At 60.9% G+C, this 22,165-nt stretch overlaps 6 protein-coding genes across 6 annotated transcripts; 4 read left to right on the forward strand and 2 right to left on the reverse strand.

The window, feature by feature from the left end:
* Window positions 1-15: 15 nt before the first annotated feature.
* A1Q1_05116 (uncharacterized protein) lies at window positions 16-5,171 on the reverse strand (the record flags this gene model as incomplete). The annotated part of the gene is made up of 4 exons (XM_014321923.1): window positions 16-3,740; window positions 3,803-4,295; window positions 4,364-4,417; window positions 4,488-5,171. 4 exons carry the CDS (start codon window positions 5,169-5,171, stop codon window positions 16-18), a joined length of 4,956 nt encoding a protein of 1,651 aa, XP_014177398.1.
* Window positions 5,172-5,706: 535 nt separating this feature from the next.
* On the forward strand, window positions 5,707-8,779 carry A1Q1_05117 (uncharacterized protein; the record flags this gene model as incomplete). The annotated part of the gene is made up of 6 exons (XM_014321924.1): window positions 5,707-6,147; window positions 6,193-6,384; window positions 6,429-6,542; window positions 6,617-6,677; window positions 6,724-8,498; window positions 8,549-8,779. 6 exons carry the CDS (start codon window positions 5,707-5,709, stop codon window positions 8,777-8,779), a joined length of 2,814 nt encoding a protein of 937 aa, XP_014177399.1.
* Window positions 8,780-8,816: 37 nt separating this feature from the next.
* A1Q1_05118 (uncharacterized protein) lies at window positions 8,817-10,358 on the forward strand (the record flags this gene model as incomplete). Its single annotated transcript, XM_014321925.1, has 1 exon — window positions 8,817-10,358. One exon carries the CDS (start codon window positions 8,817-8,819, stop codon window positions 10,356-10,358), a length of 1,542 nt encoding a protein of 513 aa, XP_014177400.1.
* Window positions 10,359-10,633: 275 nt separating this feature from the next.
* Window positions 10,634-13,908, reverse strand: A1Q1_05119 (uncharacterized protein; the record flags this gene model as incomplete). Its single annotated transcript, XM_014321926.1, has 4 exons — window positions 10,634-11,742; window positions 11,901-11,969; window positions 12,089-13,581; window positions 13,700-13,908. 4 exons carry the CDS (start codon window positions 13,906-13,908, stop codon window positions 10,634-10,636), a joined length of 2,880 nt encoding a protein of 959 aa, XP_014177401.1.
* Window positions 13,909-14,199: 291 nt separating this feature from the next.
* A1Q1_05120 (eukaryotic translation initiation factor 3 subunit 7) lies at window positions 14,200-15,920 on the forward strand (the record flags this gene model as incomplete). The annotated part of the gene is made up of 2 exons (XM_014321927.1): window positions 14,200-14,282; window positions 14,330-15,920. 2 exons carry the CDS (start codon window positions 14,200-14,202, stop codon window positions 15,918-15,920), a joined length of 1,674 nt encoding a protein of 557 aa, XP_014177402.1.
* A 1,562-nt stretch (window positions 15,921-17,482) lies between these two features.
* On the forward strand, window positions 17,483-21,897 carry A1Q1_05121 (uncharacterized protein; the record flags this gene model as incomplete). The annotated part of the gene is made up of 3 exons (XM_014321928.1): window positions 17,483-17,912; window positions 17,966-18,718; window positions 18,776-21,897. 3 exons carry the CDS (start codon window positions 17,483-17,485, stop codon window positions 21,895-21,897), a joined length of 4,305 nt encoding a protein of 1,434 aa, XP_014177403.1.
* Between the last annotated feature and the right edge of the window lie 268 nt (window positions 21,898-22,165).

The raw sequence follows: 22,165 nt of genomic DNA on the forward strand, positions 1-22,165 counted from the left end.
GTCTGAGGGGGGGAATCAGGCCGGGACCAGCTTTGCCTTGCCCTTGTCCAGCGTCGGTTCGCCGGGGAGCACGCTCGTCGGCGCCTCGTCGATGCCGGGGCTCAGCTCGTCATCGGCGAGCACGGCCATCTCGCACGCAACGTGCACGCTTCCGTCGACCGTAACCTTGACCTCGCCCGGCATTGCGCTCAGCTCGAGCTTGCAGATGGCGCATGTGTACTTGGCAGCCCAGCCCTTGCGGCTGCGGCGGACCTGTTCGGCGAGGAGATCGAAGCCGTCCGCCTGGATGAGGCGCGTGGTGAGCTCGAGCGCCTCGGCGTTGTTCTTGAACGAGTCCAGCATGCCGGTCAGAATGGCTCGGAACTCGGCGTACACGGGCGCCGTGTGCGAGGGCGAGTCGTCAGCCGAGCTCTCGACGAGGCGCTTGAACAGGCGCGCAAAGCTGATGTCGGCGTTGCTGCTGAGGAGAGCTTGCAGCGTGTCCTGCACGAGGGTGCGGAGCGTGTCGAGTGACTCGGTGCCGAGCGGCGCTTGACGTACACTCTCATTCAGCGCGGTCACGTTGTGCAGCAGGTTCGTGATCGAGTGCAGCACACCGAACCACATGTCCTCGACGCCGCCGTCCGAGGAGTGCTCCGTGCACAGACGGATCGCCATTGCGGTCACCCCGCGCAGCTGCCCTAGCGCAACGTGCACCTCGCCTTCATCGAGACCTGACAGGCCCATGGCCAGGTCACTGCCGTGGCGGGTGAGGACGGACGAGATCGTGTCGAAGACCTCCTTTTTGCGCCCAGCGCGGTCGAGAGCCCACAGCTGCGCCTCCGGTAGGCCAGCCTCCTCCGCCTGCTCGGCGAGGTCGGTGAGGTCAAAAAAGTCCTTGCCGCGCGCATCGAGGAATGGCACCACAGCGCTCTCGTCATGCTGCGCCAAGAGTGTGATGTACTTGTGTCGCGCAAGGAGGCCGAGGTGGGTCGAGACCGTCGTCTCAGTCGGGGCGCGCGCCGTGTCATCGACAATAGCGCTATCGCTGTCCTCGTCGGCGGTGGGGTCGAGCAGACATCGCAGGTAAGCGGCCTGCTTGTGCTGAGCCTCCTCGAGCTCTGCAATCGCTGCGTCGTGTAGCTCCGGGAGGCAGCGGTCGAGGAAGTACGCTGTCTGACGTACGCTAAGGTCAAACAGCGCGGGAAGAGCCGCCTCGACGGCGTGCGCAACCTCGGACGCGCCGTTAGGCGTCCGGGCCTCGGACACAATCTCCTCGAGCGAGTCGAAGACGGAGTCATCAGTCTCCGGGTCCTTGAGCAGGGTTTCGATGAGAGCGCCCCATTTCTTGTCGCGCTTGTAGGCAGCGCGGAGGATACGGAAAAAGCCCGCCTCCTCGAAGCGCGCAAGCATCTCGTCGCCGTCGTGCGGCGTGTAGGCAGAGAGCAGGTACTCCGCGGCGAGCTGTCGGTCCTCGCGGCTGCTCTGATCCGGGTCGGCTGCCAGTGAGACAAGGATGCGGTGGCTGGTGTCGGGAGGGATGAAGATGAACTGGGGATACTTGGGCAGATTGCGCGCCACGAAGATGTGCAGAAGAGTAACGTCCGAGCTGTGGAAGCTCTCCATGACGTCGAGCATCAGGTTGATGATGCTCTGGCGGTTGATGGCATGCGAAGGGTCGTTCAAATACGAGTCCTCGAAGGCAATGTCCATTGCGTGCAGGAACGCTTCAGTGTCGAATCGAAGCAGTAAGCGAAGGTAGGGGTAGGTCGGCTCGTCGGCGTCGGTCAGCACCATGTCTCCGGACCCAGCGGGCCAGTCGACAATGTGGTCCGAGAAGATCATGGTGTACGCCTCAGACTTGGCACGCGTCGCCTCCGGCTCGCGCATCGTCTCGCCGGACGGGTACCACAGCCCACTAAGGACATGCGTGACGTAGCCATAGAGCTTGTACGCATCGGGCGCGAAACGCTCCTCGTCGTTATTATCGGCCGCATCGTCACCGACCAGGCTCGGACGGTCACGTCGGTAGCGCTGTACGTCGCACAGCACACGGATAAGCTTGACGATGGGCGCAACGTAGTCGCCCATGGCACGGGTATAGACGTAGATGAGGGCGTCCCATAATCCGCGCTTCTCACACAGGGTAACCGCCTGGTTGATATCCAGACACTGCGGTTCGATGTGCCAGATAACGGCTTCGGCTTCGGCAAACTCGTCGCGGTCCTCGTGCATCGTAATCAGGGCCTTGATCACCTCTGGAGGAACCTCGGGGATGCGCCCGTCGAAGATGTACGTTTCGAGCTTGCTGAGGAAGATGCCCTGGATGCCGGCGTTAGAGTAATGTTCGAAGGCAGACTCAAACAGGAATTCGGTGTCGTCCATAGCAATGCAAGCGTCGATGCAGGCCGTGGCAAGACCTTCGAACAACGACGTCAGATCAACACCACGGCCGTCCGCGCTGAAGTGCGTGTCGTCTTTCATTCTGTCCTCGCTGAAGGCCCACTCCAGTGACGCCCGCATCAGCTCGCGGATACGAGCACCAACAACCTCATGGCGCTCCGTAGGGTACTCTGGCAGGCCGATCGTGTTGCCCGGCGCTCGGCCCTCATAATAGGCCAAAGCGAGGTTGATGGCTGCAAGGAAGTCACCGCGGTGCACGTTGGCGAGCACACGGTCATTCCAGTACTGTAGAGTTCCGACCTGTACATTGGCCTTCGTAAGCAGGAACAGCTTCGACCGATATGTTCTCGCTGAGCTGGCAATGCTCGCTGGCACCGCCTCAATGTTGGACCGGCGAAGGCTGAGCCCAGCGAAGAAATCTTGCGAAGTAAGAAGCTTAGTCTGGAGGGGCGTTCGCTCGACCAGTGACATCATCCTCACGTTGAGGAGAAGCAAGTCGTGGTGGGTGATAATGAGCATGTGATCCGGATCAAACCAATGGAGCGAGAGAATCGGGTGCGGCGCTTCCCACCTGCGACCCTCCACGAACTCTGGCGTCCGGATTTCGCGCATCTTCGACTCGGGTTTCTTCGAGTCCGGCTCCTTTGTCACAGCGACGCGTACGCGTAGGAAGCGCAAGGACTTGCCCCACGAAAAGGCGAGCACTGGATCAGAGGGCTGGTGCGTAGCGTCCCCTGGAGTGACCTCGCCTGCTCTCAGCCATGTCGCACAGCCAGTAAAGCCACCGAACGGTCCGCCAGTGATTCCGCGCATCTTTCGATGCCAGGTCTTGGCTGACGGCTTCATGCCAACGATGACGAGCTTCACCGGCGTCAGAAGCGCTGAGAGATGGAACTCGTCGGTAGGATGAGAACCAGTTCCCAGAGCCAAGGGCAGCGTGGCGAACAGTGTCGTGTGTCTCTTGTTCTGTGAACGGATCGAGCTAGGGGCGGAGGGGGCGTCGGCTCCGGGAGACATCGGCGGCTCAGCGTCCATCTCGGGATATGATCCGAGCATTCGGACCGCATCGTTGCTGTCCACTCCCATAACTCGTCCAAGACTGAACCAGAAAGCACGACCATCCTCATCGCCGGTCACGATGGACGTGTGGCGCTTGCCGACGAAGCCGATGTGCAGAATGCGGCTGCCCTGCAGGTGTCCTTCTTTCCTGCCTGACATGACCTGCTTCAGGGTGAGGGCAAGTTGCGTACGGGCCGGCTTCGTCGGATGAGCCAGGTCGTAGAGATAGATATTGCCATTAGCGTGACCAACGCCAATAAACGTCTGATCAGGACAGATGGTAACGGCTGTGACGGGTCCTGAGTTGGAAGCTAGTCATTAGCAAAGTCAATCCGCCAGCAGACAATGGAAACCGGCTCACCGATGAGATCGTTGCCGAGCACACACCGAACCTCCTGAGAGAAATTGTACACTACTACCCAGCCTTGATCGGTGCCGGCAGCGACCATGCCGTTTATGTCCAGCACCGTAGGACGGCCGAAGCCACTGTCGGTGGCATCTTGGGATTGTGTGCTGCTGCGTGATAACCCGAGCAAACTGCTTCCTCTTCTAGAGGGAGCCGGAGGTGTGATCGACGCATTCGGGGTGGACGTTCCATCTTTGTTGCGGTTGAAGAGATGCGTAGAGAGGTTTCGCAACGGGTGGAACGTGAAAGCCGGTCCCTGCAGAGATTCCTCGGACAGCTCGCTCTCCTCTCGGTGCGGTGCGAGAGCTTTGGAGGGTCCGGGTCCTGCCAACGAAGCGGTCGAGAAGCTGTTTGATCGTGACAGCGACAACTGCGAGAAATGCGATGCGATGCGCGGCAGCTGGGGCGATCCTGACATGTTCGTTGCTCCAGATCCAGCACGGTTGTGCTGGTGGGATCGTAGTCGAGATACGGAGGGGTCTTCACGTTAGCATGTTGCTTCTTTAACGAACTCACGAATGTATGATCGCGATGCTGGGCTCGCTCGTACAGGCGCACGATCAAACGAGACTGGCGTCCCAGAAGGCGTCGTTTGAGAATCAGTTTCCTGTCGTCAGCGGCGCGAGCAAGCCACAACTACCTTCGAAGCATGCCGCCCAAACTCTTCTTCGCCTTTCGTACTTTCATCGCTGTCGCGCAGGACAGAGCGCACGGCCGAATCATACCCATGACCATGGGCTTGGTACTCGCTCCACCCAGTCTCGGAGTCGGTCGTTCCGTGCATAACCGAATCTCTTCTTGGCCTTGTCGGCGTTTGCGGTGGTGTGTCGTGTTGAGCTAGCACCTGCTCGAGACGCTTCGAGTATTCAGCAGCGTCCGCGTCGTGCGTCTCCTCGGGTGTCGCTTGAGTCTGATCGCTGTGCGACGCTCCCGTTCGCAACCAAGGACTTTCAGTTGGGATTTGTGTTGGAGATATCAGGTCGGGACTAGGTCTTCTCCAGTAATCGCTGGGGCCGGATTCCGGGTCGTCTTCATCGAACGGCTGATCGCTGAGCTCTCGCCAGAGTGGAGGGAGACGATGTGCTCCCGATGCACCGCTGGTGGATTCGTGCCGAATAAAAGGTGACCATAGTTGCGGGGCGGCATTGACGCCTGGTTGGGTAGCGGGGGCGGTCCGCGCTGGAGGGAGCTTGAGCTCCTTGCCGCTCAGGTCGTCGTCGGACATGAGACCGTGCAGCGCAGAGGCTGGCGAAGTGTCGGATCTAACGCGGAGGCTATCGCCTGATGTCGGACGAGAGGGAGGGGTCGAGGGGGGTATGGACATGGCGGGTAGTGATTAGGAAGAGAGCATGGTGTCGAGAGAGGGTAGGGAGGTGCTGGATCGAGAAATAGCGGATAGCGATGGAGGATGGATCGAGAGGTTGCGAAACCCATGATGCGTCGATTTAGCGTTGTTCGGCCGCCGCATGCCGCATTGCCGGAATCTACATGACGCAGCAAACCCAAATACAAAACCGTGGGTAATCGGCGTCCTTCGACCGTTGGTACAGTGGGAGTCAGTGTTAGCCTGAGTCCAGGTGTTTGTCGCGTGGGAAAAGGTCATAGGTGTCAGCGTCACACCGCGTATGACTTTACTTCTGGGCCTGCCGCCCGTTGCAGTGGAGGAACACTGCGGTGGGAGACGGCGGACCCTGGCGCATTCATCCAAAAACGAGCCAAACAAAGCATCCACCGCCGAGCACTTTCACACGAGCGTGCTATTTACTTCTCCCCCTTTCCTGCGTTCCTCATCTTGTCTCTTGTCATTGTATAGCCTGCTACCACCACCACCACCACCACCATCACCATCTCTGGGTACGATGGCTCCCATTGGGACCTCTCCATTCAGGCCGAGGAGTCGATCAGGTCACGCCAACCGCTCTCCGTCTCCGCCCCCTCTTCCTCCAAAGTCCAACAATGCCGATGCTGCTTCCTCCACCGGCTCGGCCACCATGATTCCGAGTAGGAGCTCACGGAGAGCCTTCCTCTGCGACCTCATCATCGACTCGAACGCCACCGGCCAGCATACCAATGCAATGCTTTCCCAACTAGGACAGCCTCTCGAGCGACCTAACTGCCTGCCCCGGGCAGCCGAGCTCCCTCAGCCCCAGAACTCGTACGCCGACGATATCATGGCCATGTCGGCCGCCGGATGGACTGCCTCCAAACAGGAGGAGATGGACCGCCGTCTCCAGTCTCTCATGGAAGAGCTAGTGCGCACCGAGAACAGCTATGTGTCGCGCGTGCTCGCCTTGCAAAAAGTGGGTTGTTGTTATTGTTGTTTACGACATGTCTAACCTTAACAGAACTACTCGAAGCCTCTCATGAACTTCTCACGAGACTCACAGACCCGGATCATTAAGACATACGAGGTCCGACGGCTGTTCAGCAACGTCGATGCCGTTGTTCCGGCGGCGTTGGCGTTCCAGGAAGACCTGCAGAAGATGTGGGCTGGGGGACGTGCAGCCGAAATTATTGGTGATCTGTGCCTTGACCATGTACGCCCAATTGTGATACAAACAAAGCGGCTGACATTCCACAGCTGAAGACGCGAAAGACCATGGATCCCTACCGCACCTACATCTCGAATCAAGACGAAGCCCAGAAGGCCTTCCAGGAGCTCTACAAGAAGGATGAGTTCAGGAACTATGTCGATGTGCGTCCCTTCAACGACGGATCTGTGCGAAGCTGACTCGCCCCAGAGGACGAAGTATCATACCACTGGAATAGGCAACATCGGACTTCGGGAACTCCTTATGGAGCCCGTGCAGCGCATTCCCCGGTACACTCTGTTGTGGCAATGTACGTCGTGACGTAATGCTGAGCTGACAATCCAGCCATGGTGAAGTGCATGTCGCCCATGTCGACGCAGCGGGCAAAGCTGGTCGAGGCCATCGAGATCGCGTCACGGATAGCCCGATGTGACCCCGACGAACAGACGCTTCGGGCGACCGTGCAGTACTGCCTATCCCGCAACATTGACGGATTCCCTGCCAATATGTTCAGCAACAACCGCGACTACATTGACTCCATCGACGTCGAAGAGTCCATGGGCGACCTGTACGGCTCCCGAGGACGGCACGGGCACATGCACGGTTCCTCTGTGTCGTCGTTGGGCAGTCTGGCGTCGCCAGTGAAGGAATCATCATCCGGTGGACCGCCACCTCTTTACTGCACGCTGTTCCTGTTCGATGACAAGCTGCTCATCGCCAAGCGCCAGTCCACAAGCGTGAACGGTCGGAAAGTTACCGGATTGGAAGATGTGTCCAAGCTCGTGCGCTCGGGAGGCGGTGTCGCAGTGAAGGAAAAGGATGGAGCCAAGAACTGGAAGCTCAGCTACCGCGGTACAGTCAACATCCTGGACGTTATCGCAGTTGACCTCGGAGACGGCGACTTCCAGCTCTTTTTGGAGAAGCCGCTAATGGACCAGAGTGACCGATGGAGTGGCCGACCACTGCGAACATACACTGCCGTGAACCCTCCCACACCTATCGGTCTTGACCCTGCGACTGCGCGGAGCGACAAGCTGCGCTTCATCCAGAATCTCTGGGCCCTCCAGGCTATGGCACGTACCAAGGTGCTTCCCTCGCAACTTAAGGAGATTCCGCGAGTGTTGACCTCACACAACGATGTCTCGATGGACAGCGAGCACATGCGCGTCAAGCTGTACTGGAACCTGTGGACCCGTAAGGGCTGGGAGTCTGAGCACACAAAGGCCAAGGTCGCCATGCAGGTCTCAGACGAGAATGAGGAGAGGTCTCAAAGTGATTTGACATGTCTTGGGCCTCCAAACCTTGTCTTCCGCCTTGTCGCGATCGAAGGCGATCTTGTCCGCATCGCTTACTCGGGTCCGAATACAATGCTTCAGACCACGGTTTGTCACCTGGAAGACATCAACATGCGCTTGGTTAGCATTATCTCAGACCAGGGGTGCCTGAAGTTTGACACTAGCAACATTGTTCAGCCCCATCTTCTGAGCACCCCTGGAAAGCGCGCTTCGCGACTCAACTTCCTCACTGGCACAGCCAGCTCGCGCAGCAACTTTGGCGGCTCCAGTTACGGCTCCTCGATCAACAGTCACATCTCGACAAACGAGGCCAAGTCCATCTCGTCAGCTGGTCGCTCGCCGCTGTCGCCGCGGTCGCCTCGTTCTCCGACAACCCCACAACGTAAGGCGAGTGGCGCAATCGATATCCCGCCTCCGCCCGTGCGAGAAGAGGAGGAGGAGGCACCCCTTGGCACCGTGTTCCAGAGGGCGCCGCAACCACACTCGCCCGGCCAGATTCCGTCGCCGGGCTCAAGGATTTCGCGAGTGCAAATGATGAGAGAACAGATCGAGCTCCGCCAGCACAACAGTCTGGAGTCGCCTTCCACTCCGCCGAAGGATTTGCCCATTAGAAACGGGCGGTCGCCAGTCCGATCAGGCATTGCCACATTCGCTCAGTCCATCGCAGGCAACGAGTCTAGAGTCCTCTCTCCGTCGCCATCGAAGCCTAAGAGGATGGATGAGCCCCTCGTGTTCAACACTGCGGCGTCGAACCTCAAGAGGACGGACACCCTGCTTTCCCGCACCAACACCATGTCTCCCCGAGGGCCGAGACGCAACCCTTCTGTTCGTAAGAAGGCGGAAGACCAGCATCCGCCCAGCCGCGGCACTCGCAGCCGCTCAGCCTCGCCCACGAAGATCCCGTCGCCGACGCGAGTTCTGTCGCCGGGCCCGACGGCCACGATCCCGTCACCGAGCCGAGTGCTGTCCCCCGGCCCGATGAGCAGTATCCCGTCGCCCAGCCGAGTTCGGTCACCCCCGCCAACGAGCATTCCCTCGCCCAGCCGAGTCCTGTCGCCTGGTCCTCCCAGTCGAGCGCTTTCTCCCAGCCTCCCCCGGCCGCCTAGCCGCACCATGTCTGCAGGCCTCATGAACGCTGGCCTCATGTCTCCCCAGCGGGCACGGTCACCCGGCCTCGCCTCGCCGGCTCGCTCCCCGGCGCGATCCGTGTCGCCTGCGGAAGGCGTGCGTACTCCCACTAAGACTGGGTACATCCCGCCCTTACCGCCACCCACACCGACCGTCGAGGAGGAAGTCTTGCTCGACGAGGAGCCAATGGTCGCTTCGCCTGTCATGTCTCCGATGCGCGCTCAGTCGCCTGCCCCACCGGTGTCCCGCCCAATGTCACCTCACGGACGAGCTTTGCCTCAGCCTCCGGGCCCGGCAGGCAACGCTATGAGCTTCAACCTCAACTCGATCCCACTCGGCACTTCGCCTATGAGGCTTCCGATGCTGGGTCCCGACGGCGTGCTTGTCCCTCCGCAGGGCCCCCCCTCTGCTCTCGCGCGATCGCCGGTTCCGAGTGCGGTCTGCACGACGGGTCACAGTCTGAACGTCCCTAGCCCACAGCCCAGCCGGCAACCGAGCCCGCAGACTTCGCCAAAGGCAAGCCCACGCCAGCCTCCGCGACAAGTCACCGACGAGAACTCTCCGTCAGGTTACGCGGACGACTCCCCTGTCCTCTCAACGAAGCGCCAGCACAAGGCCGAGTACAGCAGCCCTCGCAAGCGCGTCCCAAGTGACACGATGCGCGTGGCGAGCAACGGATCCGAGAAGTACGGCAGTGTGGGGCTCGGCAAGGGCCCGCGCCCGCGGAACACGACACCGAAGGGCCGCAAGACATCTGGCACGCTGACACCCACGCGCCGCGTGAGCGCGATGAGCAACGTGAGCGTGGTGGGAGCGGGAACGCGGAGTGTCAGCGCCAAGTCGGACGCGACGATGCAGACGACCGACATCGACGATGTCGTTATGAGCGACCACGCCGATCTCCCGACAGCAGCGGACAGTGCGCGACAGCGCATTGCGGACGCCCGCAAGCTCGCCCGAAGACTGAGGCAGGACACGGGGCATGTGCGGAAGCACACCGCGATGCGGGGTGCGGGCGTGCTGCGCTCTCCTCGAGTGCGCGGGTTGGCGGACGGCAACGACGAGCTGGACGACGTGACCCGAGCCCTGGCCCACAGCAGCGACAAGCTCGAGTCGACGCTCGTCTCCGCGCTCGCCGACGCAGAGCGGGTACGCATGCTTGTCCGCTCCTACGACGCGCACGCCACACGAACAGCCTCCCTCGAGTCGGCGATTGAGGAAGCGCGCGAGCGCACGTCCCAACTCGAGGCGCAGATCCAGCAAGGCAAGGAGGCGCACGAGCTGCTCCGGTCCCAGCTGGCCGCGAAGGAACTCGAGGTCGAGGAGATGTACAATGCCTTCAACGCCGAGCTTGATGGCATGTACAACGACGCGACGCTCGAGCTCCTCCCCCAGACGGAGGCTATGCGGGCCGATCTGCAGCAGACCAAGACGAGGCGGAACGCACTCGAGGTCGAGAACTCGAAGCTGAGGCTGGAGAGGGAGGAGATGGAGCTTAGGATCAGGCAGATGGCAGAGGTGCTCGCGAGGAACGGGCTCACGCTGGGCTATGACTAGATCGAACGAAGCGAGGCCGCCAGGATTCTGTTTCGCCCAGTTCTGTCTTCCTTGTTTTGGGTACTCTGGTTTTCTCACCTCTCTCCGCGCACAACGACATACGTAGAGACACGCAACTACATAGGACATTGACTTGCTTGCTTTCCTCCCTTTTCTTGTACTTCCCGGATGATTCATGTGATATGATTAGTGTACAGCTCTTCAGCGACTGACATTGACGAGTCCGTTCGTCTACGAGTACAAGAATGCATAATGTATAGTTACTACTCTACACCCTAGATGTCACTGGCACGAGGCGCCTTGCGCTTCTTCTTGCTCTTGTCTACGACGCGGTCCTCGTCGTCCTCATCGCCAAGCGAGGCAGGCATGCTAACGGTGCGGTGTCCATTAGCCTTGGCCTTGTCCTTGCGCTCCTTCTTGCCGAGCTTGTCCGCCTTGCGATCACCGTTCTCCTTGGGCTCCTTCGGCTTGGGCGCCTTCTTAGGCGCATTGGCGAGTACGGCGGTGAAGAAGTCGACGAGCTCATCGACGTCCTTGTCCTTGACGGGGCGCGAGGTCTCGCCACCAACAGGCGCGGCGGAGACGGGCGCAACGGCCTCGTCCTCGAGCATCTCGACGTCGACAGTCTCCTCCGCAGACCGGGTGACGAGGAGCTCGTCCATGAACGCGTCGAAGAGCATGCTGACGGGCGGGAGCGTGTGCGACGGGCCCTCGAAGACCATGTCGGGCCGCCCGGCTGCGCGGCGCTGCAGCTCCGTAACGGCCGGCGCCTCGGGCTCGGGCTCGATCTCGTCCAGGAACGCGTCCTTGCCGAACATCTCCTGCCAGATCGAGGTCGTGCGGCGCTGAGGCTGCGCCTGGATCGCGCGCGACGACGGCGCAGCCGCAGCCTGCGCATCGCCGAAGCGCGAGATCTCGCCCGACGGCGCAATGCCCACCAGGTGCATGCCCGGCAGAGCCGTGAGGGCCGAGAACGGCGCGCGCAGGTGCACGCTGCGCATGTGCTGGCCGTTCGGCTGGAAGAGGGAGAGCGTCGTGGACGTTGTCGTCGAGTGCGCCGCGACGAAGCCCGTGGGGATGGGGAGGAGGACATCGACGAGCTGCTCGGGGGACGAGTTCGTGATGACACACGAGAGAAGGTCCCAAACTGCCACTCCCTTGGCCGCTCCGCCGACGGCGAGGTAGCGGCCCTCACCGCCGACGAAGGTGATCTTGCGCGCATCGATGGAGCTCTCGAGAGCACGGACCATGACATTGCTGGCGGTGTTCCAGAGCGTCACGACCGAGCCGTGCGTGAGGGCGACGAGCGTCGAGTCTGGCGAGAACGCCGCGGCGTACACCGGCAGCGAGCGGTACGAAAAGGTCGATCGGTTGCTCCAGTAGTCTGACGTCAGCTTGCTCGTGCAGTCGAACAGCTGCGACCTGAGGATTGCCTCAGAAATAGAAGTAGGGTGTCCGCAAAATTGTTAGGACTGTTGAGCTTGATATATTGATTTACTCATCATTGAATCCCCAGGTCACAGCTGCACTGAAAATACTCACACTCTGCAACGGTCGGCTTCTTGGCACTCTTCTTGCCTGTAACGTCAGCTTCACGAACAAGTTGTAGAGCTTTCAGGTCCCCTCAGGATTGCAGAACATGAGTTCCCCACCGCCGAAGCTACGGAGAAAGTAGTAATGTGATGTTGTTTTTTCATCGTCGGGGACCTCGCAGGCTGAGAGTAACTTACCCTGTTCGCTGCGCTTTGCTTGCCGCACCTGCCAGATCTTGACAGTTCCGTTCGAGCTCGCGGTGAGCGCGAAAGGTTCGGTGCCCGACGGGCCGAAAGCAAGCGCCGTGATGTTGTCGGCGCCATGCGGTCGCGGGTACTGCGTGTTGATGACGTAGCGGTCTCCGTTCCAGCGCCAGAACTTGAGCGTCTTGACGAAACCGCCACCTTCGAACTGGTCCGCCTCGCGGCCCTCAACGGTGGCCATCCATTCAGACTTGCCGTCGACGGCAGCCGAGAAAGCAACCTGCTCGACGGCGATCGGCTCGAGCTCCTTGTCGTCGCGCTTCGAGACACGGTTCGAGGGAGCGACCTCGAGGTCGAACAGGACTCGAGACTCGAGAGGGTCAATGAACTGGAGAGTGGAGGGGTGGGAGGATGGTACAACAAGAGCCTTCGAGGCAGGGTGGACGGCGAGCGGGTATGGCCGGTTTGACGTTGGCCGTAACGGGTCGAGGCGGACACCCTGTCCAACGCTCGAAACCTGACCGGTCGAGGCACCGACGCGCATCATGGCTCCATCGGCAAAGCCCATCCAGTACTCCTCCTCGACTCCTCGGTCTCCCGGTCGGACGGCAACACTGAGAATTGGTCGGCCGCCCAGTCGCGGGATGTATTCTCGCTTGCCAGAGGCCAGGTGCCACTGTACAAGCACGCTCTCCTCGCCAACGGACAGGATCTGCGCGCCAGCAGATGAGAACGCAAGACCGGAGACGGCATGGGCGTGCCAGTGGAGCATCGTCGTAGGAAGACGCTTCTCGCTGTTGTCCTGGCCCGAACCGCCCGGCTGCTGCTGCTGGTTGGCAGCGTCGAGCTGGCGGAAAGCGGCGCCGAGCCCGTGCCATAACCGGATGATACCACGGGCATCTCCGGTCGCGAACCACTCCTCCTGCACTGTTCGTCCTCCTTTCCGGTCGGGAGCGAAGGCACCGCACGTGAAGCGCTCGTCGGAAACAAACTTGACGCAGTCCGGCTTCCACTTGTCGTCGGTGACGTCCTTCCCTTGTGGGAGACGGTAGACGTGGGCCTTCTGACCGGCGAGAGCTACAACGTATGATGTCCGCGGGGAGATGAAGAGTGCCTCTGGCGGAGCGCGAAGCTTGCCGACGTTGAACAGCCACGCCATCGGCTTGTCGCCGTCCATGGCGGCTTGCGGAAGTAGCGGCACACGCATGACACGATGCTGAATGTGGGAGCCGTCCTCCTTCGTCTTCTTGCCCGGCTTCGGGTTGGTGACGGTAGCAAAGATCCACCATTTGCTGCCAACCTGACCAACGCAAATCTGCTTCACACCTCCATCGTCAAGGACCTGTATCGTCCGGACATGACGTCCCTCGACCCAGTCCCAGATCTTGATCGTTCCATCGTCGGAGGACGTGATAAGCTGGAGAGGATTCGTCGGGTGCAAGAGGAGAGCGGTGATCGGCTTGCGATGTCCGTTGGGGTCAGTCGAGCTAAGCGTCGACAACCGCTGGAAACCGGGAGCCGTGGACGAGTGCACGAACACTGAGGTGTTGGCGGCCGTGAAGTAGAATCTGGAGTCAGCTAATGAACGAAGAATTCCAAGCTCACCTTCCGTCCTTGGACCATACCGGCGGTATCCTCGAAACCTCGCTGCTAGCGACTGGGATGACGTCCCAAGAGCCGCCGAACTGCTTCGCCTTGGGCTTTGACGGTCCAGCCTTCTGGGGCGTGGCAAAGTCCGCAGCGTCTACCTGACGCTCTTTTCCTTTTCTTCTTGAGCGAACATGGCCTTGTGGTCTCGGCAGTGGCTCCCCCATGTTGGTGAGAGAGGTAGGAGGAAGGGGGGGATGTCACTGGGACGTTCCGTTCTCAAAATTCCAAGTGCGAGCTGAAAAGAAAGCGGGTCACGCGAATAATTTTCTTGCGTCCAGGTTCAGACAGACCACCGAAATTTTAAAGGGTAGGAGCACATAAGCGCATCCACGTGTTGCAGTTTCGCTGCGTCGAGTTGCTCGGACAATGAAAGAAGAGGATGAAGTCTGCTGGGTGACGACCAGCGAGGTTGAGATCGCAACAAAAGTCGTTCGTCGACACCCAACTCATCCAAAATGGCCCTCGACTTCGTCCTCCCGCCCATCCACGACAACGCCGACGGCTCCTGGGGCCCGAGCACCAGCACCCTCCCCAACCAGTTCAAGGAGTGAGCTGTTCTAAGGGTTGTCATAAGCTAACATCCAGCATCCCCTATGCTCCTTTCTCCAAGTCGGACAAGATCACCCGCATTGCCGACTGGCACGACCCCGCCGCTGAGGGTGCCACCTCTTCGAATGCTCGTGGCCGCCAGCAGCCCCAGGCCAACCGCCGCCCTGGCCGTGAGGCCTACGGCGCTTCGGAGGTGAACGCTTTCGGCTACGTTCACGACGAGGACGAGAAGAGCTTCTCGCTTGTCGACAACTCGAGCCGTGCTGCTGTCCGTGGCCGTTCCGGTCTTCGTGGCCGTACCGCTCGCGGTGGTGCTGCTCAGAACCGCGGCCCTACCCGCAACCGCCTCGGTGGAAACCTCGGTGGACGGGGAGGTGCTCGTGGTGGCCGTGCTGGCGGCCGTGGCGGCTACGGCGGCTACGACAAGCCCCAGCGCACCCGCGACTCGTCTGTCACTGTCGGCCCCGAGTGGGAGCAGCTCGAGGAGATTGACTTCTCGCGTCTTAACAAGCTCAGCCTTAGTGTGGATGAGCCTGAGAACCTCGAGTCTTACGGAACGCTCCAGGGCTACGACCGCACGTTCGACCGCATCAACACCCGTAACGAGAAGCCGCTGCAGATTCAGGACAAGGTCCGATACAACATTTCGACCTCTGACGACCCGATCATCCAGCAGATGGCCGACGCCAACAAGGCGACCATCTTTGCTACCGACTCGATCCTCTCTGTCCTCATGTGCACGACGCGATCGCTCAACTCGTGGGACATGGTGCTCGAGCGCCGCGGCAACCAGCTCTTCCTCGACAAGCGCGAGGGCGGCCCCTTCGACTTCATCACCGTCAACGAGAACGCCATCGACGCTCCTGTCGACTCGGACGACGCGTCCAACATCAATTCGGCCGCCTCGCTCTCGCTTGAGGCTACCTACATCAACCAGAACTTCACGTCGCAGGTGATCCAGGACTCGAGCAAGGCTTACACGCCGAACCCGAACCCCTTCTACTCGCCCGAGGAGACCGACCCGCTTGCCCCGACGCTGTACCGCTACCGCAAGTTCGACCTCTCGGTTGACGAGGACGAGGAGCTCGACCTCATTGTCCGTACCGAGGTCGACGCCTACGTTGGCAAGAAGGACCACCTGGTCACGATCAAGGCGCTGAACGAGTACGACCCGCGCGCGCAGGGTGCGGGCGGCAAGGCGCTCGACTGGCGCAAGAACCTGGACACGCAGAAGGGAGCCATTGTCGCCAACGAGATGAAGAACAACTCGGCCAAGCTCGCCCGCTGGGCTGTGCAGTCCTACCTCGCCGGCGCCGAGCAGATGAAGATGGGCTACATCTCGCGTGCCAACCCGCGCGACGCCCAGCGTCACGTCATTGTCGGCATCCAGAGCTACAAGCCCGTCGACTTTGCCCGCCAGATGAACGTCTCCCTCGCCAACGGCTGGGGTATCGTCCGCACCATTGCCGACCTCGTCCTCAAGCAGCCCGAGGGCAAGTACGTCATCGTCAAGGACCCCAACGCCCCCACCATCCGCCTTTACTCCGTCCCCGAGGACGCGTTCGACCCCATTGAGGAGGAGGAGGAGATCGTCATTCACCACGACGGCGACGAGGACGACGAGTAGAGTGCGCGTTTCTAGTTTTAGCATGTATTGTCTGAGGATCTCTTGCGACTCTGTTGCCATTGTTCCAGGATTAATTATACTGATACATAGGAGTCTGAGCCCAAAGAGTGTGCGTTAAAGAGTACAATGGGATGATCTATGAAGCGTCCCAGTCTGGGGTCGTCAAGACTGCCGACGATAGAGTGCAGCTTTAGGCGTAGCGGAAGTACTGCCACCCGACCCAGTTGGCAATGACAAACCACGCCGTCGTCGGCACGAGCAGCGGGACGAGGTACTTGTAATGATGGTCCTGGCAGAGCAAGTTGAGGCCAGGGATCTAGAGTGTGAGCTGGATAACAAGCAGGAGGGAGGGGGAAACTCACACTACTGGGACAGAGAAAGTATGACATGCCCAGCATCGCGGCCCCAACGCTGAGAAGCATGCACGCGATACTGAAGGCATACAGCTGGTTTGCTGACGGTCCCTCACTGGTCTGGTACGTCGGGGCCAACGGTGATCGTGACCGCGTTATCGGCTCCATGCTGGGCGGTGGTACTGGGTGATGCGGCGAATGCAGAAAGCGAACGGGTGAATGGCACGCTGGTAAGGCTGTTCAAGCTGTTCAATCCGGAACACTTGGAGTACTGCGGACCGTCGGCGCTCAGTAGGCGTAGAGTGCTTGAGACGATGTCTCACACCGAGGCGTGCTCGGCGTGGTCTGGCGGCGTGCCTCGGTCCGGTGAATTGCGCCAGAGTCAAGCTTGCTATTCGACTTTTGCTGCGTGAACAGCCGAGCCGAGCCGTCGTAGTCCCACAACAGACCGAACGTTCCGAGTAGCTGTGATGACCGTACAGGCGAGGCTAAAGCCAGTCCAGCTGAAGTCGATGAACGGGTTCAGCGGCGTAGAGCACAAGTGACCGATAAGCGGTGGTCGGACCTGAAAAGTCGGAGAGGCTTGGAACGTGTGCTAGTTGACCGACCGAGGGCGTGTGGAGTGTTACGTGTGTGGAGTGTGTCCCGCAATGAGCCGAGGGTGAACACTGAAAGTGGGTGCAAAGCCAACGTCAGAGCGGGAGACGGACATGTCGAGCACAGCCGGGTGGCCAGGGAGCGTTAGAGTCTCGCTGGCTCCGATCAAGTCCTGAAGATCCTTTTGATTGCCTTGATCTCCGCAGTACGTTATCCCCTCTCTCCTTCCTCTTGGCCTCCCGTTCCTTTTTCACAACAGTCCCCCGCGCTTGCTCATCCTCGCATCTCTCTATCCACCACCTCTACCTTCTACACGCCAGTGTCCACCCCGCCGGCCTCGCCGCACCCACAACCGTTGTGCATGTCGATCCCCGCCCCTACGTCAACAAACACCAAACCCCAGCCAATACCGGCACACCCGCATCCACACGGCTTACACCCGGACGCCATCCGAACCTGAGCACCCAGGGAAGGGGTCCCATTATCTCTTTCGTCACCGTTACTTCCCCCGAACCTCTTTCGCTCGCCTCGTCGCTTGTCAACAACCTTCGGAGCGGCTCCCCCGTGCCTTCGCCGCCGCACACTTCTGCCGCCGCTCGTGAGCAGTGAGCAATGAGGGGGTCCCACGAGCCGCAAGCAGCGGGGCTGGGTATCCATGACCCGTCCCAGTCCCACAACTCGACGCCGACACAGACGCCGCCCGCGTCCCAGCGCATGTCTGGCGTGCACTTTCCCCTGCCAACGTTTATCACGACCTCACCCGCGACCCCGCACGCCGAGGCGAACGGCGTGCACGACCATGGTCACGGACACACCATCCGCGCACCCCGAGGGCATGACAACAGTCGAGTGCTTGATCGCATTTCAGCCCTACTTCACAAGGACGATCACCACGCTCCGCCTGCCGATGCCTCCAGCACGCTCCAGGTCCCTACCGTCCAAGGTGGCGGCACGCCGACGTCTGAGCCGGGCATGCACAGCTTTGAGATCGAGTTTAAGGACCGACCGGCACTCAAGGTCCTCGTCGTGACATGGAACATGGGTGACGCCCTCGTAAGCTCACCGCTTTCTGCATAGCTAACACGCAGCCCAAAGGCGACTTATCGGTTCTCCTCGGTCACGTTCCGCCGTATGAGGCGCCGGAGAAGACAGACGAGCTGTGCGAGTTACCCGTCGAGAATAAACACCCGTATCACATTGTCGTCGTTGCTGCGCAGGAGTGTCCGACCCCGAGTGGCGTGCCCCGTGGTCTCGGTGCGGGACTACGCAAGGGTGTTATCCCCAAGGTGGGAGTTGAGGGCCTGCGCGGGCGTGAGCCGAGTGTTGCACTCAAGAAGGAGGAGCGTGATGCCGTCCTGAAGGAGATTCGTGACAAAGGCAAGGAGCGGAAGGACAAGGACGCAGCCGCCAAGCCTCTCAAGGACAAGGAGCCCGCAACAAAGCCGAGTCCGGAGAACGGAAAGAAACCAACTGAGAACGGCACGAAACGGTCCGACAGTAAGGCTGGTCGCGACCGCTCCGTTTCAGCCGATGACCGGAAGGACGCCAAATCGGACTCTGGGCATGCGAATGGTTCAGCCCAGGGCAACGGAAACCGGGAAGAAGCGCGGTCGCCCAAGATGTCACCGCCGATCAAGGAAAAGGAGCTCGCGCGCGAGATGCAAGCGCCGTTCCACACGTCGCTGGATCGCGCTCTTGACCGCGGTCTCGAGCGCTTCAAAGACACTATCGATGTCGCCATTCCGTCGCGCACGCGCACGCCGAACGCCGATGAGCCCCTCAGTCCGGACGAGGAGGGTGGAGCGCTCAAGCCCAGTGCGCCCAAGGGATGGAGCTCCATGCTCGAAGGTACGTTGCCCGCTCGAAGGTGACTAACGGCAGAATGGTTCTGCGCCGGGCCCCCAGTTCCGTGCGAGGCGACCCCGCACGCCGGCGCCACACCGCACCTGCCCCAGCCACCACCCCTGCTCACAACACCGTCCAGTGCAAGCATGAGCGTCATGCCTCTCCCGGAGATTGATGTCGGCGAGTCGCTGATGGAGCGCGAGGCGTCACCAACTCCGCGGCAGACGCCGTTGCCGTCGACATCGACTTTGTCATCGTCCTCGGCATCGACGCCGAAAGCCACACCCGGCCCATCGGGATCAATGGCTATCCCGAGCCCCGCAAATGGCACGAGCACGACTAGCGCACCTGCTTTGGGAACAAGTGCCTTGGGGACCAGCGTGCTGAGCGCCAGCTCTGTGTCGAAACCGCCGATGCTGCACCACCCGACACCCCGATCTCACCTCGGTGCTTCTTATGATAGCAATCGTTTCCTCTCGCCTCCACATGACTCGCCGATGCTCGGTCGGTCGCCAACTCTGTCCCGCTCACCGGTGGGGATCGACCGGGGAGACGAAAAGGAGGGTAAGGAAGGTAAGGAGAAAACGTACCGCCGCCCTGGCGCTGGGCCGTACGTCAACATCATCAAGGAGCGGTTGCTCGGCATGTACATGTCCGTCTTCGTGTACAAGGGCTGCAAGCACCTGCTTGAAGGCTGTGACAAGAGCTACGTCACGGCTGGCCTGGCGGGTGGCCGTATCGGGAACAAGGGTGGTATCGGCGTCAGCGTCAACCTGGCTGGACACCGGCTACTGTTCGTGAATGCACATCTTGCCGCGCACGCCGACAAGATGGATGCGCGGTTAGCCAACATTGCCAAAATCAAGGCAGAGCTGAAGCTGAACGACTTCCTGGATGAGAGCGATCCGCGGAAAGGTTTCGAGGACATCACCGACCGCTTCGACACGACGTTCTGGTGCGGTGACCTCAACTTCCGCGTCGACATCTCTCAGCTGCACGCCAAATGGCTCCTCGACCAGAAGAAGTATCAGGACGCGCTCATGTTCGACCAGTTGCGCAAGGTCATGGCTGACCCTAACATCAACCCTCTACCTGGGTTCGAGGAGGCTCCGATTACTTTCATGCCTACATTCAAGTACGACGTGTGGAAGAGCATGCGCGCGACGAACCGTGAGATCAAGCGCAGCATCCGCCGCAGCAGGCGAGAACGGCCAGAGCGGATGAGCTCCGACATGGCCGGCAGCTTTACGCTTGACGGGGTGCCCGAGCTCGAGACGCAGCCAACTGTGCTCGAGGAGGGCGACGGCGAGATCGTCTCGTCGCCCATCGACATTGGCCCACGCCACGACTGGCAGTCTGCTAGGAGCAGCAGCCAGGGCGAGCACCACCCGTCGCACCAGCTCAGCATGGACGAGAGCGTCGCGTCCACCCGGCCCTCGCTCAGCAACAGTGCGCGCCCCTCCTCGCGATACCGCTCCGGAACATCAGCCGCCGAGAGCTACAAGTCGGGCTTCACGGACCAGAGCCACCACAGTGTCGCGCACCCCATCAGCGGCATCAAGGAGAAGAGCAAGAAGCTCTGGGGCATGTTCAACCTCGGCCACAAGCGGACGCCAAGCAAGGCGCGGCCCGTGACGCCGTTAAGTCCTCCAGCGCGGCGGCAGAGCATGGCCTCCTTCCGCTCCTCCCGGATCTCGGCAGCGTCGGACGAGGAGTCTGCAATCTCAGACGACGAGTTCCCCTTCCGCCCCTTCGTCGAGGATGAGGGTGGCGTGAGCCGGCGCACGTCTACGAGCACGACGGGTTCACGGCGCGAAGCGCGCGAGCGTGACCCAGAACGCATCGAGCGACCAGAGCGACCAAAGCACACGCTTCTTCGCTCCCCGTCGGGTGCTTCCTTCGCCCCTGGATCAGAGGATGGTCTCGACTTCGATGACACGATAGACCACCGCGTCGGCGTCTACGACACAAGCAAGAAGCAACGCATTCCCTCCTGGTGCGACCGCGTGCTGTGGAAGTCACATGTGATTCCAGACGAGGACGACGACAGCCTCCTCAGCTACGAGAGCGAGGAAGAGGTCGGCGCGTTCGTCAAACTGTCGAATGCACTTACGAACATTTCGGAGCGTTTCAGGCGAAGATCAAGCGCGAACATGGAGTACACGGGCAGTCCCACCGCTGGGCCCGTGGATGAGCCGCGGGCCCATCGAGCGAGTCTCAACCCAGCACTGGGCATGACGCCCGCCGAGCCCAACGCTCGGGAACACCTCACTACGCCCGTCCCCATCGACTCGCCTCTCAGCCTGGCAGACGAGCCACCCCTTATCCAGGAACCAGATACACCGACGCCGCGCCGATCCCCAAGCGACCCGGGCCAGGCAACGCAGCCGGGCTCTGTCCTCGAGAAGGCAGACCCAGCAGTGGCGGAGATGCCCCACCGTCCCCGCGAGAACACGACGAGCAGCGACCAGCTCCGCGTCACGATCGCCGACTCGCCGACAATCAACGGCGAGCCCGTCCCCGTCCCAACTTCCGCCTCGGAGCCAATGCCGCGGCGCCAGTCAACCCGCCAGCGCAGCGTCACGTTCGACGGCCCCTCGGCCGACCTCCCCGTGCTCTCGGACCGGAGTGCGCTCGGCCTCTCGCAGCCCAGTAGCACTGTCCCGCGCCGCTCCTCCCGTGGCAGCGTCGACGGCCCCTCTGGCCCCGGCTCAAGGCGCGGTAGTCTCTCCCGCCGCAGCTCGATCGGCTCGCGTAGTGTGCGGAGTACACGCTCCACCTCCTCTCGCTCAAGGAGGCGGAGCGAGTCGCCCTCCTTCACAGCCCTCGGGCACGCCAAAACCACCTCCGCGATCCCGGACAGTGTGCGCTTGCGTCGCCGCAGTGCCGGGGCCAGTTTCAAACGCACCGACTCGCTCGACCCGTCGCACCCCAAGGAATCCACGAATGCCTTTGCCAAGTTCCTCCGCGACCTGCCTGGCCGATTCCACTCAAGGGTTTCGTTGTTCCACGCCGAGCCTGAGCAGCAGGAACAGGGGGAGGAGAAGGAACGCCCCAAGCGACATCTCGTCGGCGAAGTGCAGGTGCTGCATTACGATACGCTGGATGATGCGGGGATGCGCCAGCTCGAGGGCCGGAGTGACCACCGGCCAGCCATCTTCGCGGCGGCCGTTTATGTATAAGTTTAGAATAGATCATTAGATGTTATGATGAGACGATGCAGTATGCATTACGATACAGGGTACAGTGCTGACAGTGCCAAGAAAGGTGGGGAAAGAAGGTCGCGCCGGAGTCGGAGTCGACGCGATTATGCGTTTGCTGTCGGGTATGGTTGGGAAGCGTTTCAGGAGGTAGAGGGTATGGTTGGTAGAGCTAGAGAAGGGGTAGAGGTACGGTCCCTCGTCAGAAGCGACAAGATATCATGTCATGGTGCAGGCGTGAAGTATCGTG

The sequence above is a fragment of the Trichosporon asahii genome (assembly GCF_000293215.1).
Source record: "Trichosporon asahii var. asahii CBS 2479 unplaced genomic scaffold scaffold00071, whole genome shotgun sequence".
Classification (NCBI taxonomy): domain Eukaryota; kingdom Fungi; phylum Basidiomycota; class Tremellomycetes; order Trichosporonales; family Trichosporonaceae; genus Trichosporon; species Trichosporon asahii.